We start from the raw sequence: 16619 nt of genomic DNA on the forward strand, positions 1-16619 counted from the left end.
TAATCGGCTTTCCTATCACATGCTGCTGCATTATTATCGTTATTACTGTTTCTAGCAGTACAAAAGACAAAAGTATAACTTTACCTCATAAAATAAAAATATTAGCAGCACCCTTACCTAACTGTATCAGCTAGTCTTAACCCTTTCTCCCTCTGCCTGCCACTGCAGCTGCTGATACAACTAACCCCTGTGTTGGATGTTTCCAAACCCTCCTCTGTAGTTATACTGTAGTGATTTTCTATCTGGGATATACTGTATTCAGCAGTAAGGAGTTTAGAGCATTTTACAGCACTAGTAAATCTTACTCTGGATTGTATCGGACACCTCTGTGATTTTTCCCTGGATTACCCAGTGGTTACTGCAATCCAGGTTGATTCCCTGATACTGTAAATGCTGTAAAAAAACAAATCTGTGTCCTGGCAGGGTGTAGGTTGATTAAATCAACCGCTTAAGTAACTTAAAGAAAGGTAACCCTCAGATAACTAACTGGACTAAAGAGGTATAATAATATATTTTTTTAGGAGCTATCTTGATTGGTAAAGTCATACAGTATAAACAGTTTCTTAGTCATTCAAACACACCCTGGTCCCAATTAGTTCAGATAAAGGTTTTTACTCCATAATACACAGGCCTGAAACTTAGCTTTTGTCGTAATGACCACCATGTGCAGGTTAGCCAGTTGCTGTCACAGGGGCACAATGAAAAAGAAGCTCACTTATAAAATGAATTCATTTTTCCTGAAGAAGAATGTATGACTGTTGGCATTGCAAGAATGTTTTGAACACCAAGAGGCAGTTGTGTGTGTGTGCTGTGTGGTAAGTGTTAACCTGCAGTCTGGTGTGTGTCTGTGTTTGAGCACATTGCCCTGGGCCAGCCTTGCTTGTGATTAACTCCTCTTGAGTTAATGCTACGTGACATTGAGGAAGATTAATGTGCGACCTTCTTTCCAGTTGGATTGGATGCCAACAGCAAGCCCCTTCTGCTTTCCAGGGTCTCAGACACAGTGAGCCACAATGGAGTGTTAAAATGAGACAGGGTTAGGTGGGATCACTTTGTTGATACAGTGACTCTTCCTCCTAATCCTTTTCTTCACCCTCGTTTCTGACATGAAGAACAAAGGGTTTGAACCTCTATGTGACGGAATCCTCTTCAGCTGCGCAGGTATTTTCTACTCTTCTCTGGGCTTTTTTGAATGGATGGATAATACGCTTGCATTGTGATTTCTGTTCCTTAGTGTGTGTGTGTGTGTGTGTGTGTGTTTTTTAAAGGATAATTCATAAATACAGTTGTATCCATTGGTTTGCACCGGACTTCACTTGGGTTGTTGCAGTAATTTAGAGTGTGTGAGGTCTCTCGACTAAGGAAAAGCACTTTAGTGTGCAAAGCCATGCTAGGAGGCGACTGAAACCTCTGCGTATTACGTTTACTCGAGAGTTGGAGCTCATACCAGTATACAGTCAGTACCTGCAGGGTGTGGCCAAATAATTCGAAAGTATTTGAAGAAGCTGAACCATGTATTCCATTGGCGCAGCGCACATCAACGGAAGTTGACTCGACAATATGAGGCGGTAACAGGTCTCGTCTGATTCAAGATTATCCCTAATTCATTTCTATTTCAACATTTGGGAAATGGGAATAATAGCACACGTTTGTATGAATGGTCCCACACATGACTGACTTTATGCAAATGACTCCCTTACATGCATTCAAAATACGGGTTGCTCGGGGGAGCTCAGCACCCCTATAAGAGACGAGAGCCCGCTTTTAACGCTTAGAATTCATAACCTGGACGGGTCCCTGGGTGTAGCGTTGTTTAGATCGGGTGGGTTTCTAATGCGCCCGGTCTGCTAACTGAAAGGAACCTAGCGTAAAGTCTGCGCTGCTAAATGATACACCGATAAGCATTGAGAAATGGTGATGTATTCTTCAATAACGATTTTAATAAGACTTGTAGATAGTTTTACCTTTCTGATTGAGCGTTTTTAATTGTTGGTAGTTTAACGGGAAGGCGTTCCTAAATTCTGTTGCCTAAGCCCTGGTTTATATATGGGCAGCAGTGTGGAGTAGTGGTTAGGGCTCTGGACTCCTGATCGGAGGGTCGTGGGTTCAATCCCTGCTGGGGACACTTCTGCTGTACCCTTGATCAAGATACTTTACCTAGATTGCTCCAGTAAAAACCCAACTGTATGAATGGGTAATTGTATGTAAAAATAATGTGAAATCTTGTAACAATTGTAAGTCGCCCTGGATAAGAGTGTCAGCTAATAAATAAATAATATATGGACTAACAGACAGACCTACCCCTATAATAATGCATAATCAAGCTGTGTTGAAAACGTGTGATTACCATTCAGTTTGTTCACAATGAAAGTTTCAAAATGTAATGATCGCGTATGATTAAGGTAGATTGAATAGGTTACAGTAAATATATATATTAAAATATATGCAACCAGACCTATTTCATTTTGTGTAGTGAAATAATTATCTCCACCCTCCTAGTGCGGTAATCCGTTCAAATCCGCCAAGAACCCATTCATTCTCTACCGTATTACAGATTAATTTAAAAGCACAGTAATAATCTCTGTGTTTAATTAGACTCTACCTTCTGTGCCCAGGCTATTAGTAGACTGAAAGCTGTTGCCAGGAAATTAAACAGAAAGGATAATTACCGGTAAAGACAAAAATGTCACTATGCATAATTCACTTAAAGAATAAAGCATATGTGAGGGGGGAAAAAGATGTTTAGAGAACAGATTTGAGAGAAGCATCCCAGTGAGGAGAACATAACGTTGTGCTGTACAATCCATAAAAACATGTTAACAAAGATTTGCAGCCTGCCCTTTAGGGGGAAAAAAATGCATGGATTATTTCCTTTAAATTGTCATGTTACAGAATCTAAATACACGTGCATCTAGGATGCACTTATGTATATACCGGTACGTATTTATTTTTGTTTAACATAAGCATGTGCATTTACTGCTCATGTAATGTGAGGGACTGCAACACAATCAATTGAGAGAGAGACAGAGAGAATGGCGTTTGGTTAATGATGTATAATGATTGGTTAATGATGTGTATGTGTGTGTGTGTGTGTGTGTGTGTATATATATATATTCCAGATCGTTCCAGACACTCTGCTATGTGAAGGGACCTGCTCCTTCAAGCTCAGTACCGCTCACCATGATCTCAACCATTGTAAGCAACAGCATGGAGATTGGGAGGGGCAATGGGGCGTGTGGGAGAAAGCATGGATGGCCCAATCCTCTGAAATGTGAAAGCCGGAGGAACTCCATCCCTCCAGCACAGACCCCCTCTGCCAGGCACATGCTGGCGTATCTCCCCAGACCCTCAACAGACTCCTCCAGATATGAAACCTTCACACCAAAGCAGGTAGCATTTCTGAGATCATACTTTTCCCTTTTGCCTTTGACAATATTAACTGTAGATCTTCTGGATTTTCGCTTTTTTCTTGTAGCCAAGCATGTCAGTGTGACTGTAGTCTGTATGACCTGTCAAATATGAATGGTCATTGATGATGAAGTTGACAGTTCTCTCCTGCAATCCTGTTAGCAGTCCACAGGATTAACCCATTGGGCTATGCTGTTATGAAACCGCTTTGTCAATCCTTCATTGGCAGGTGTGTTTCGCAGGGTGAAAGCAGTGTTTTCTTTATCAAAGGTTTGCTGGAGAGAAGGCCGTCTGCAGTGTTAACAGTAGTATCTATTGTATAGTATTATGTTATTTGGCTCCTTTGCCGTATTATTTAGAAATTCGTTTTTTGGTAGAGCTGCCTTCTGCGAGTTCTCATTTCAAAAGGACTGACCTCCAGCCAGAAAAGCCGTTCCCTAATAAGATTGGCATTTAGACTACAATTACAGCTTCTAGAGTGCCTTTAATTTATATTATTACCGTAGAGACAAATATGGTTTCTGGCTACAATAAATGCCATGTCAATTCATTATTTTGTTTACAAAGAAGTTGTATCTGAGCTCTAGAGGCAAGGGCCCAGCTTTGGAACTCTCGGTCAGACTCGTTTGGGTTCTGGCCTGCAGGGGTCGCTGTAGTGTAATGAGCTGAACTCTACCCAGCCAGTTTTCCTTTAGCTGGAATAGTTCAATTAATTATCTAAGCCATAATGACAATAGGGAATCGTATAGAAAAATATATATATATAATAGGATATTGAAGGGGAACGAAAATAAATAGTGGAAACGTGTTGACAGTATGAAGCGCTGTACTAATCTGAATAATGTTCTTTCAGCCTGAAAACACAACCATCCCCTCCGAAGTTCCAGCAGAGGTGTCCCAGCACAGAAGGGATTCTGTCACCTCGAAGAAAAGCAGCACGTTCGCAAATCTGCTCCAGCTCTCCCGGGATACCCACATCTCCACAGACAGGGCTTTGCACAGGAGGCTGAGCGGCTCAGAACCAGTTGGCTTCCAGTCTGCCTTGCCAGGCAAGCACAGGATGAGCGTCTCCATCAACACAGAGGACCTCCCGACACGCTACCACCGCCCTTCACGCAGCGAGCAGGCCAGTACTAAATGGCACCCAGGACCCGTCGCTGGCATCCCAAACTCCTTCAGGAGCAAGAATCCCACGCGGAGCATCAACTCTGTTCAGACCTTCGGTTCGGAGAAGACGCCGAACCAGAGGTGCAAACTGATTGGAGACGACCGGCAGCTTCTCAACTCCACCAACAAGCAGCGGCAGCGGTATGTAACCAAGGACGGGAAGTGCAGGGTCAACCTGGGCAAGATCGAAGACAGGAGCAGGTTCTTGTCGGACATTTTCACCACCATGGTGGACCTGAAGTACCGCTGGTTCCTGTTTATCTTCATGATGTGCTACGTTGTGACCTGGGTCTTGTTTGCAGGGATTTATTTCCTAGATGCTTGGTTAAGGGATGACGTGAATCACACAAGCGATCCTAAATGGAGGCCCTGTGTTGAAAACATAGACAGCTTCCTTTCTGCTTTACTGTTCTCCATTGAAAGTCAGAGGACCATCGGCTACGGCTATAGAATGGTGACTTCCAACTGCAGCGAAGGTGTGATTTTGATCATGGCCCAGTCGATAATCGGCTCCATGATTGACGCTCTCATGGTGGGATGCATATTTGTCAAGATCTCCAGGCCAAAAAAGAGAGCGCAGACATTAATCTTCAGCAAATCCTGCGTGATATCTCACCGGGACGAGGAGCTGTGCTTGATGTTTCGGATCGGGGATCTCCGGGACAGCCACATGGTGGATGCCAAAGTTCGAGCCAAGCTGATCAAATCGAGACAGACTAAAGAAGGGGAGTTTATCCCCTTGGAGCAGTCCGAGTTGAACCTCGGATACGACACGGGAGAGGACAGACTCTTCCTGGTGGAGCCGCAGATTATCTGCCACACAATCAACGAAAGCAGCCCGTTCTGGGATATGAGTGCAGAGGGTTTAAAAAGAGAACAGTTTGAGATCATTGTCATCTTGGAAGGCATTGTTGAAGCCACAGGTTTGTGTGCACCATCTTTAATTTTGTTTGTGACACAAATTACATGTTAAGAACCGAGTGGACTATACTCATTCCAGCTCAAGCGGACCGAATTCTGGTCCACTTGATCCTTTCCTTTCTTTTATAATATTTTTTCTAGAGCTCTGAAGGAGAGGGCTGCTCCATGATCATCATCAGAGATGTTTCAAAGCTGATAAAGTTTAACTGAATGTACTAATCGTCAGGTGTTCGTATGTTCTGCATGCCTTTTGCAACCAGATTTGCTGCGAGTTGATACTGTGCATATGATGCTTTTATATTCCTCCAGGAATGACGTGCCAGGCCCGGACCTCCTACAAGGATGACGAGATTGTGTGGGGTCACCGCTTTGAACCCTGCATGTCCCTGGAGAAGGGGGCTTTCCGAGTGGATTACAGCAGGTTCGAGAAGACCTTTGATGTCCAGACACCACCCAGCAGCGCCAAAGAGATGCAAGCCTTGAAGGACATGGAGAGGAACGAGATGTCCGCTCTCAGCTTGTACTGGGACCACATGGGCCACACCTGCACTTCCACAGACCTGGAACACAGACTGAGCAGGGCTGGGATCGGCGACATCACAGAGGAGAAAAGCACAGAGATGATAGACAGCGACTTTGAAGTGTGACTGCGTGTGAGAGAAATTTCACAGTTATTAAGAGAGTCATAAACAGACGTGTCTCTTACTATGCTCGGAATGCCAATTTCATTAAACTGATCCTACAAGTTTGTTGGTGTGATTCTTGTGGTGCCTGATTTTGAATTTACAACAGTGTGTTTGATGTGAGTGGTTAAGGGTTACGGGAACTATATGTTTCAGATGTAGCGTATTGGTGGCCTGTTTCTTCGACTGCTTTGTTTTTTACACCACGGAAAAATGTGTGGGAAAGCATCTAACATTATACAAATGTACATTTCATTGAGTAGGCTAAACCCAAGTCATATCACATCTCAAAAACTGGTAGCTTGCTATAGACAGGGACTTTATTAGGAACAGTATCAAAGGGGATGGCTGTGTACTGTTGAACGTTCTGGATATACAGTACAGATTTCCTTCCCTGAAGGAATTAGAAGTGGTGATTACTGAGTAATTGTTTCATATCCTTCCAGAAGCATTTAAAAACCTTACAAACAGCTCACAAACCAGACTGCCCGTGGATACCCCATTCATAGTTGTATGGCAGGCGGTGTTTTTTTATTTTTATTTTTTTTTCACAACCCTGGTGTTCATCTTCATTCGTTTTAATCCAGGAAAGAATATTCAATATAATATGTAATAGCGTGTTTGCATTTCTGTGCTTTTCTCTTTTTCTAAGAAGTTGATTACAAAAAATAAATATGCATTGTGTAAAACAAAGAGCACAAACAGCTGCAACGTTTTGTTTTAATGGTCAAAGCCTCCCTGTCCCTGCTGATAGAGGATGCAGTGGGAGGTGTCGCCAGCTCTGCTTTACACGCAGCTCACAAAGCAACACAGATATAAAAACTACGGCCGGTTTAGAAGTAGCTGGAATCTGGGATTTGTCTGTTTATTAGCCGTCATTCCAACTAGATTGACACACTTTATTTTTCTATTAAACAAAAACGAAATGAATGTTTATTTTAGTAAACACAATTGAATTAGTGCACACAGTAAAGAATGCAAGGCCTTCTTTAAACAGTTTGCAGTCAAAGCTGCTGATAGTGAAGGGATTTAGTGACAGGTGCTCAGCTGATTTAATCTTGGGAAATTTATATTATAACCACTTGAAAAGGAAGTGTTGTAAAAGCTTACAAATCTGATTGCGCAATGTATAAGGAAAGCCTGGATTTTATGCTTAACTTGCTTAAGAGAAAAATAGTTGCATTAGGTCTGTAATTGCATATGCTAAGCTTCAGACTATTTAATATAGCTAGAAGTAACTTATATGTGTTACATAAGTTGATTATATATAGAGAGAGAGAGAGGCATTTCTATACCAGTGTTGCATTGAGGTAAATGAGAAAATCCTAAATCACTTAATACATCTGAAAGACCTTTCCCTCCCCACTTTAAATCAAACTAATTTACTCATTTATGCACATTCTTTTTTTTAAAAAAAAGGATTTAATGATCATGAATTGCATCTTGTAAGCCTCTTGTTGAAAAACTACAAGTCCCAGAATGCCGTGCGAGCCTACACACTCCTCCGGAGGGAAGTTGTCATTTTTCCAAAGGAATTTGAAAGCGGGCAAAAGGCGGACGGACAAAACACCGGCCACAGTGGTATAGGTTTTTGTTTTGTGGTCTTCCCTGAATCATATATATTTACATATTTTAAAAAAACATGACCTCGTTTGTGGCGCAGGTGTTGGCGAGCTCTGGAAAGCTCGAGAAAGATGACCTTGGCACTAAAATCAGCACACTGTCGCGGAGAGTGGAGGAGATTAAGGTAAAGGCAACAACCTGGCTTGTGTGAATATTATTTTACCGATTGGAAGCCCAAGAGCTGACGTGTTGAGTTTTTGTTTGTGCTTCTATGTAACAAAAGCTACCAAACAACGTGTTTCATTAAGAAATGAAAGCGCTGTCGTTGTTGACATCAGTTTTTATTTATGTGGAAGTGACGTGTCAAAAACAGGGTGAAAGTTTTAATTTCAAACTTTGGCAGCAATGTCCCGCAGTCGTGTGCAGTTTTACTGTGAAATATCATGACAACATCCCACAGTTAACTTGTTTCCTCAAAAAAAAAAAAAAACAACAGACGTTTTTAATACGGCAGTTTTACCTGCTGATAGTACACATATACGCGTCATTCCGCCTCTTTCTGGCTGGGACACGTCACTATGGCATGTCTTACTCTATATAATCATGGGCTTCAGTGAGTTACTAAAAAAATAATTACATCAAGGGTCTATGTGACGTCATAAACCACCAGAACGTTAGGTCGATTAGTTTATAAACTCACAGAAACCCGAGATGGAATTATTATGTGATGAGTCTAGTTCATTGGGTTAGGGTTAGATAATGATCTATTTATCAATCTCCTCTTTCTTGTGTATTCCCAGAGTGAAGTATGTGACATGATCAATAAGAAATACGATGAGTTCCTGCCCAGCATGCAGAGCGCAGAAGAGCTGATGAACCAGGTGAATGGGATCTCTGGCGACCTTGACACGCTGAAATCCTGCATTGAAAACGAGGTACAAATAATGGAAAAGCATTGTGCTGTGTGCGGTGTAGTATTATGGATATGGAAGAGTAAAAAAGCAGGTTTAAAATATCATGCTGTTGTGTTTATCTTCCCTCTTAAACACATAAGCCCTATCTCCTCCTCTTTTCAAAATCCTACTGGAAAATTGCATTGTTGTTTGAATGAAAAATAAATCTTTTTATTTATTTATTTATTTATGGCAGCCACTGGCCAATACCTTACAGTGGGCATCTTGGGGTTTGCAGTCCTGGCAGCACAGGGTAACAGTGCTTCCCTATCTCTCTCAGGTACAGAGAGATCTCCGTGTTGCTGTCACTGAGTTTACAGAACTGAAACAACAGCTAGAAAAGAACACCCTAGTGCTGAGTGTGCTCCGACAACTCCAAGAGGTCAGTCTCTCATAACGTACACTTGCAGCCAGGGCTTGCATCACCTAGACTTTTAGGATAGAGATGCAATAAAAAATAAACTATATGAGCATAATTTAGATCTTTTATTAAACATTGTGTAATTGAAGAAACTACAAAATTATATTGCAAAAGCCTGTCGGAAGCCGTAATAGTGTACAGTATTTAATGTAAAAGCTGTAAATATCTCAATGGGCTTGTTCCAGGACTGAATTCTATCTCCTTTATTTTTGTCTGTTTAGTTTGACACAGCGATTGAAAATTATCACAGAGCACTGTTGGAAAAGAAATACATTGTAGCGGCTGGTCATCTTGAGAAGGTACGTCAAAATCCTAAGTATGGACCTTTACATGCAGATTAGCCATTGACAACAAGCTGGGTATGTATACCATTTGAAATATAAATTGGAGAACTAGTAAAGCCGACATCTGTAAAGTGAACTTTTCTGCATATTCAGTAACTGTTTTGCTGTTCATAGTTCTGTTTCCCAGACTTATTATGACTACTAAATAATGATAATGATAATAGTAATACTCTTTGCTCCCTGTTCCCAGGCACAGGGCAGTGCAAATACTCTGAAAGCCAGAAAGGGCTGCGAGTTGAAGATCATGAAGGCTCTGAGCACAGAGCTGACCATTCAGAAACAGAACCTGCTGTACCACCTCGGGGAGGAGTGGAAGAAACTGGCTGTCTGGAAGCTGCCTCCTTCCAAGGGTAAGAGCCCTGAACCAGCTTAAAGATGAATGTTTATAGTATTCCAAGCTAACCCTAACCCATACTTTCCTACCTCCTAATTACATTGGCCGTGTCTTGCGTTGCCACCTACTATGTGAACTTGTTTGACAAATGTGCATTTTGTAGAGCTGCAGCAATTTAATTAATGCGTCGATTATTGATCATTTGTCCTTCGATTACATATTGGTGAATCGGTGCATCAAATTAGAGCCCAGTTTGAAGATTTTAAATGCGGATGTGATAATCGATTATGAAATTAGGTTGCAGATTGCACCATCAGTATTTTTAGGCCTTGCAAATAGTGGAAAGTGCAGCTTTAGCTTTGCTCCTGGATTTTTGATTTGTATCAACTACAAGAGGTAGTCTTTTCCCCAAGGTACCTAAAATGCCCTTGGTTTTTATCACGCTGTTTTATTGTAAGTAAAGCGATATTACACCCCCTTGTGGGAGATGTGTGTGTGTGTGTGACAGCTGAAATTTAATCAGAACTGTATTCCGTCTTCTGTAACTAGCACAATATCTGTCTTTTTTTTTTTTTGTATTTTCTAATGCAGAAACCGACGGCCTGGAGTCTGCCCTCAAGACTGAGCTGCACTTGTGCTCTGCTGCACCAAAGGAAGGCATCAGCACAGGGCCACTATTGCCCAGTGTCTTGCAGGCTCTCTCCATCCTTGGGGAACTCAACACCAAGATCAAATTTTTCAGTAAGAACCTGCTTTCGAACGCAACAGTGGGGAGGGAGAGGAACCCACCCTATTTACTGTGGAAGACAGCCTACAAATGCAAGCTAATAAACACTGCTCTTCTTTTGTTGTAGGTAAAGTGCTCCTGAAGTACGTTCTGAAGCCCTTGATCATGTATCCTTCCCTCCATCCTCTGGTGAACGAGCAGACTGGACAGAGTGTGGTCCTGAGCTTTCACTGCATGGACACCAAACTGGAGCACCCCTCTCCTTCCACAGTTTACCTCAAACTAAACACTGTGCTGGAACAGCTCCACAAGCACCTGTTTGGTAGGCAATAGGCAGAGTGGATTAGAAAAATATCTTGATATTCACGAAACCGCTGTAGAAAGAAGCAATACAGTATGTTTTGCAGCATCCAACGGCCAATCAAAATATTAGGTGAAACGAAGCCAAGTCAAATTTTGTCTGAAATAAGTTTTGTCTATTTGACTTGGTTTCTTATAATGGAAACCGCCTAACAATTGGGTAGACTAATGCCAGAGTAACCCAACGTTAATAGGGATTATGGGGGAAATGTGGTTATTGTTATTGTAAAGTAAAAACAAACACTTTTTACATTGTTCTCTATAACCATCCAGTTTTAATTCCGTTTATCATTATTTTTCTTCAGATATTCCTCTTAGTGAGCCGGTAGAAAGAAGTGGCAAAGAGTTAACTGTTACCCTGGCTGAGGTGCTGGGTGATCTGATTTGGGAAGAAATGTCAGACTGCATTATAAGAGAGTGTTTGGTGTACTCCATACCAGCAAACAGCAGCCAGCTGGAACAGTACGATGAGGTGGGATATACTGGATTGAAGTCCTCTGTTTTTAAGACAGCAATTAAAATAATCTACAATCTATAAAATGATATTGATACGTATGCATGTACACATTTATGTTTACATTTATTTGTTTTATTAGGTAATAAAAGAAACTGAGCAATTTGAGCAAACGCTGAAGGAAATGCATTTTCTAAAGGGCAACAGCACAGACTTGTTGAAGTATGCCAGGAATGTCAATTCCCACTTTGCCAGCAAGAAATGCCAGGATGTGATTGTAGCAGCCCGGAATCTGATGACCTCAGAGATCCACAATACTGTGAAGGTTGGTTTGTGGATCTTTTTTTATGACATGTCTTTCTTGCACCTGTTTTAATCAGCAGTTATCAAACTTTCCTCCGCTGCTTGTTCGTTGGTTAAAATTACGCAAACTGCTTCAGCAAAACAATGACCTCAGGTAGATTCTTCATTGCCCTGTTACCACGTATCACCCTTAACAACACAGTCCAAAGCGTTTTATTCTCTGCCTTCATTAGATTTCTCCAGAGTCCAAAGTCGTTGTACCCAAACTGCCAAATCCTGGAACTGGGAACAAGGTGAAAATGGAGAAAGCTTCAAAGACTCTTCATAACGAGATGATGAATCTGGAGAATGAGCGGCAGCTGGACCAGCACACCTTTTCCCTGCCTGTCTGCCGCATCAGTGACTCTGTGCAGAAACTCATGGAACTGGCCTACCAGACCCTTTCGGAGGCTGTTGTCAGCACCCACCAGTGGTAAGCAGCCAGTGCCTTGTGGAGAATCACTTCTCCCTGCTGGAGGATCCACAGCACTGGTGAATAACCTGGGATTCTAGACACCCTCTATTTTCAGGGGTAATCCTGGCATAACCACAGATAGGGTTCATCCAATATAAAAATATACAATGTTCCATTCAAGTATATTAAAATAAAAAGCTGTATTAAAAGACCCAGGGGTCTTGTAGTCCTTTTTTAAGTCATTTTTATTTTTATTTTAATGGGTACAATGTTGGGGACACAACAAATACCACAAAATAAACCAAGTACCATTTTACAGTTCATAATTATGTTATGTATTTATCTTTTTAAATTATAGTGCGGTCCAACTTTTCTACACAGTTAGAAACATTTTCCAGTTGTTCTACGATGTTGTGCCGACCTACCACAAGTAAGTAACATAGTTTGTGTTCTGTCTTGGAAAAACCTATTAAAACAAACCAGAGCCTCATTCTTATGGTGCGCTTGTCAACAAATTTAGTAGAATTATTTAAAAAATAAAGACTTCTCTTTTCTTTACCCATCAAAATGTATTTAAGGGAAAAGTGCTGAAGACGGATCTCGCAAAAAGGATGTTGCGAGAAACTGCGATTGTTTGTGGGGAAAACAACAGATTTGGGGTTGTGGGAATTTGTAGATGTCTTGGCCTAGTTTTTGGAATATGTTAGTGACCACTAGTGAGGGGGTCTTCTCACTTACCACAGTTTGGGAACATTTTCTCTGTATATCCAAAGTCATAAAACCTGTAAAACTGATGCATCTCCTTCTCAATTTGTTTTCGCCTAGAGAAAACCTGCTGAAGCTGCCTCAGCTGGCTGCCATTCACCACAACAACTGCATGTTCATCGGACACCACCTGCTGACTCTGGGCCACCAGTTCAGACACCACCTCCCCCAGCCCCTGTGCGATGGGGCTGCTACCTTCGTGGACCTGGTGCCAGGCTTCAGGAGACTCGGTAACTAGCCATGCTTTATTTAAAGGCCATTCTTAGAATGCACCACATGATAATTGCAGTGGCTATAGTGCTGCAGGATGACACACTTAAAGTGGTAGTTTGCTGTAATTGGTTTTAATTTGACTTTAATTGTTAAACTACAGTATTGCCTAGTGAGTTGTGTAGCGTAAATAATTATATTTGTTAATTCAGTTTTTGCTGTAATTTTGAGTGCTAGCATCTCTTTGTGGAAAACTGCATCAGCGTGTCAAACAAATGAGCTTGTTAGTAACATGCATACATCCCCTGACACGGCTGTGAATATAACATTTTATCAATCCAGTATGATGATAAAGTGGATACAAACTTCTTCCAACTCTCAAAGCTGTAATTTTGACAAGATCAGATCTGTTCATTTTACCTAATCTGTTTCCCTGCCACGTTGTTTACAAGACTGAATCGACTGGGCAGAAATGATAAGCTTTTTAAAATATGTATAGATTTTACATTTTGTTTTTAGATATTGGCCGAGCTCTTTTCTCTTTTATTTCTCTCAAGAAGCTAGGTATGTCCTTTGGCCCATGATTCATACAGCATTGATTTGCTGTAAGAAAAGACGAACTGAGGAGTCTGTAGCGTTCGATTCGTTCTTAGAACTCCATTACTGATGTTAATAAGGCGGCATACCCAGTATTATTACACTGACAGCTGCACGATTCTAGACGCTGTAATGAAAAGTCAATCCATTCTGCTTTCGTTTGTCCAGGGACGGAATGCTTCTTGGCACAGATGCGGTCTCAGAAAGCAGAGCTGCTGGAGAGATTGTCAACCGCAAGGAATTTTTCAAACCTGGACGATGAGAGCAATTACTCAGCTGCCAGCAAAGCTGTCCGCCAGGTGAGCAATGAAGCAGAAGATGCTAAAAAAAAAAAAAAGAAGAAAAGAAACAATTGGGAGCTACCACATCTTTAGGACAGTAATCCCACCACTGCCACTGTGCTCCTCCTGAAATTCTGGGAGGAATGGAGGTAGATGCTTGTGCTAATTTATACATTACATTATGTTGAGCTATTAATCTTGATATGTCTTTGTTTTTATTTAATGATCTCATTCTTAAAACAGAGCACGTTATTCCCAAAGCAATTGTTTTTTTCTATAGGAACTGTGATAACATTCTACCCAAACATATATTTCATGATTTGTTTACTTTAATATGTTTGAAGTTAAAGATTGTATTAATCAATGTTACTGTGATTTGAGAACAAGCCACATTCCTATACAGCAGTACATATAATAAATACAAAAAAAAAAAACGTTGGTAAAAAAGTGTAAGTAGAATGAATTGTCTGCTTCCTCACCCTGAAGGTGTGCCTGGGCTCCTCTCTGTAGACTTTTTGTTCCATTGAGGGCTACTGGACCATCACACTTCTCTTTGACCTAAGCCACCTGTAGCTTGTTTCCTGATCCCTGACGGTTCCTCTTGCAGGTGATTCATCAGTTGAAGAGGCTGGGGAAAGTTTGGCAAGACGTCCTTCCTGTCAACATTTACTGCAAAGCGATGGGGACCCTACTGAACACTGCTATTGCAGAGGTCATCAACAAAATCACCATGCTGGAGGTATGTGGATCAGTGAAATAAAGCAGGCAAATGTTACCCAATCTAGAGGTTTCCTTAACGCTGTGGTGTGGTTTAGAGACAACCCTGTGATTTTAAATTGTTGATTCTATAGGTCAAGGATAGAGCTAAAGAAAAGCTTACAGCTGTAGTCACTTAACAAGGGCCTGTTTCACTCTCAAATACACTATGCTTTTATCTGTGATTAAACTAATGTAATATAGGGTGCTGTAATTCACAGGCTGGTTTTTCATCCCAGGTGAGAGCAGCCCGAAAGCCCTCTTTGACCTTGTGGGGTGTATAGTACAGTACCTGACCAGACCTGAGGTCAATTACATTGTAACGGAGTCATTTGTAATTAATTGCAGTTACAATGTAGTCGAGCCTTGGCACACCTGCATAATTGTAATTGTAATGATACCATATAATTGACCAATTGCAGTTCAATTACACACCTGTCCAGGCTTAATCATTCGCAGCTTCATGTTGTGTTTTACACTGAGAGATCATTATTCTCGGATTTTCAACCAATTATAGAATTATTTAAAAATAAAGACCATCTTTCTCTCCCCATCGAAATGTATTTAAGAGAAATATACTGAAGACACATCTAGCAGAAAGGATAAGTTTTATACAGTATGCTTCTGTGTTTGTACTTGTGATTATTGCATGTTAATGTGCGTAGTTTGTAACTTGTATAATTGTAATAATAATTGCTATTTCTGCAGCATTATTGTAACTGCAGTTGAAGAAAATAACGAAATCACCTTTTTGCCATCTGCCCTCCGTTTCCCAGGACATCTCTACCGAAGATGGAGACCGCCTGTATTCCCTTTGCAGGACCATCACAGAGGAAGGACCCCAGGTGTTTACACCACTGCCTGAGGAAAGCAAGAACAAGAGATATCAGGAGGTTGTTCCTGTCTACGTTCAGAAATGGATGACTTTCAAGGAGCTCATGATAGTCTTACAGGCCAGTCTGCAGGAGATAGTGGACAGGTAATTTGAATCCTCTTTGAACCTGCACCTCTATGAGTGAAAATAAACCAATTCTGTAACTGCGCCTAGTCAAACACAAACTACTGATGACAATGGTTCTTTACTAGCGATAGCACAAGGGCAGCTACAGTGTCTGGAGCCACTGTTAGAATGGTTTGCTCTTTTGACTTTTATGTTCTCATAATAGTATAAACCAAAACGCACTGGTAATCCATTGCAGTACCATACCGTACCATTTTGCTACTGTAAGAAGTTTTTGTTACCCTGACTGGATATGTTGTGGTTTCTCCCCCCCCCCCACCCCCCCCCCCCCCCCCCAAGAGAAATTGCATTAATATAAGATGTAATAAGAGGGATTCAGTTGTTGGGTGCTGGTCTGTTTCCTCTTGCAGGTGGGCTGATGGGAAGGGGCCTCTTGCTGCTGAATTCTCCACCAATGAGGTGAAGAGCCTGATCCGAGCCTTGTTCCAGAACACGGACCGGCGAGCCGCAGCACTCTCCAAAATCAAATAGACTCTCACAGCTCTCCACTCGCGGTGTCCTGTTTATGTAAATAGCTCTTCTGTACTTTAGCAACACTCTTCTTGCAATGGGCTTATTTTTGTTATAAAAAAAATGTACCTAATTCAATAAAACCCTGGACTTAGTCTTCTACAAGTTATCAGCATCATTACTTTTTTAGGGGGGAAACTGCAGCATTTTTTTTTTTCAAACTGGTAAATATAGCAATAAATGAACACACTAGTCTTGGACGACTGTACCTAATGCAGGGTTGCAAATTTGGCGCTAGGCGCTGGATTCTAGGGTATCTCATATGGTGCCAGCAACATTACATTCTGGCAACAGTAGACATGTTTACTACTGCCAGCTGTAGAATGCCAAGCCATACTAGTGAATTTGCCCACTGTGTCATCTCACTTGCACAGGGTCCTGTGGGAC

At 41.4% G+C, this 16619-nt stretch overlaps 2 protein-coding genes across 2 annotated transcripts; both read left to right on the forward strand.

Annotated features, from left to right (window-relative positions):
* Nucleotides 1–435: 435 nt before the first annotated feature.
* Nucleotides 436–6867, forward strand: LOC117966615 (G protein-activated inward rectifier potassium channel 4-like). The gene is made up of 4 exons (XM_034913009.2): nt 436–1161; nt 3120–3390; nt 4262–5498; nt 5806–6867. Exons 2-4 carry the CDS (start codon nt 3181–3183, stop codon nt 6141–6143), a joined length of 1785 nt encoding a protein of 594 aa, XP_034768900.2. The 5' UTR covers nt 436–1161; nt 3120–3180; the 3' UTR covers nt 6144–6867.
* Nucleotides 6868–7672: 805 nt separating this feature from the next.
* Nucleotides 7673–16337, forward strand: LOC117397294 (centromere/kinetochore protein zw10 homolog). Its single transcript, XM_059010162.1, has 16 exons — nt 7673–7926; nt 8543–8677; nt 8976–9077; nt 9338–9415; nt 9651–9810; nt 10386–10535; nt 10649–10843; nt 11187–11353; nt 11478–11660; nt 11872–12110; nt 12451–12522; nt 12918–13087; nt 13833–13963; nt 14553–14684; nt 15478–15680; nt 16073–16337. Exons 1-16 carry the CDS (start codon nt 7822–7824, stop codon nt 16191–16193), a joined length of 2343 nt encoding a protein of 780 aa, XP_058866145.1. The 5' UTR covers nt 7673–7821; the 3' UTR covers nt 16194–16337.
* The last annotated feature ends 282 nt before the right edge of the window (nt 16338–16619 follow it).

This window comes from Acipenser ruthenus, chromosome 40 (genome assembly GCF_902713425.1).
Source record: "Acipenser ruthenus chromosome 40, fAciRut3.2 maternal haplotype, whole genome shotgun sequence".
In the NCBI taxonomy this organism is placed as follows: domain Eukaryota; kingdom Metazoa; phylum Chordata; class Actinopteri; order Acipenseriformes; family Acipenseridae; genus Acipenser; species Acipenser ruthenus.

Coding starts and splice junctions, on each gene's coding strand:
- LOC117966615 (XM_034913009.2), top strand. CDS start 3,181: ATGATCTCAACCATTGTAAGCAACAGCATGGAGATTGGGAGGGGCAAT. Junction 3,391..4,261: donor AAACCTTCACACCAAAGCAG/GTAGCATTTCTG, acceptor ATGTTCTTTCAG/CCTGAAAACACAACCATCCC. Junction 5,499..5,805: donor AGGCATTGTTGAAGCCACAG/GTTTGTGTGCAC, acceptor ATATTCCTCCAG/GAATGACGTGCCAGGCCCGG.
- LOC117397294 (XM_059010162.1), top strand. CDS start 7,822: ATGACCTCGTTTGTGGCGCAGGTGTTGGCGAGCTCTGGAAAGCTCGAG. Junction 9,078..9,337: donor TGCTCCGACAACTCCAAGAG/GTCAGTCTCTCA, acceptor TTGTCTGTTTAG/TTTGACACAGCGATTGAAAA. Junction 15,681..16,072: donor CTGCAGGAGATAGTGGACAG/GTAATTTGAATC, acceptor TTCCTCTTGCAG/GTGGGCTGATGGGAAGGGGC.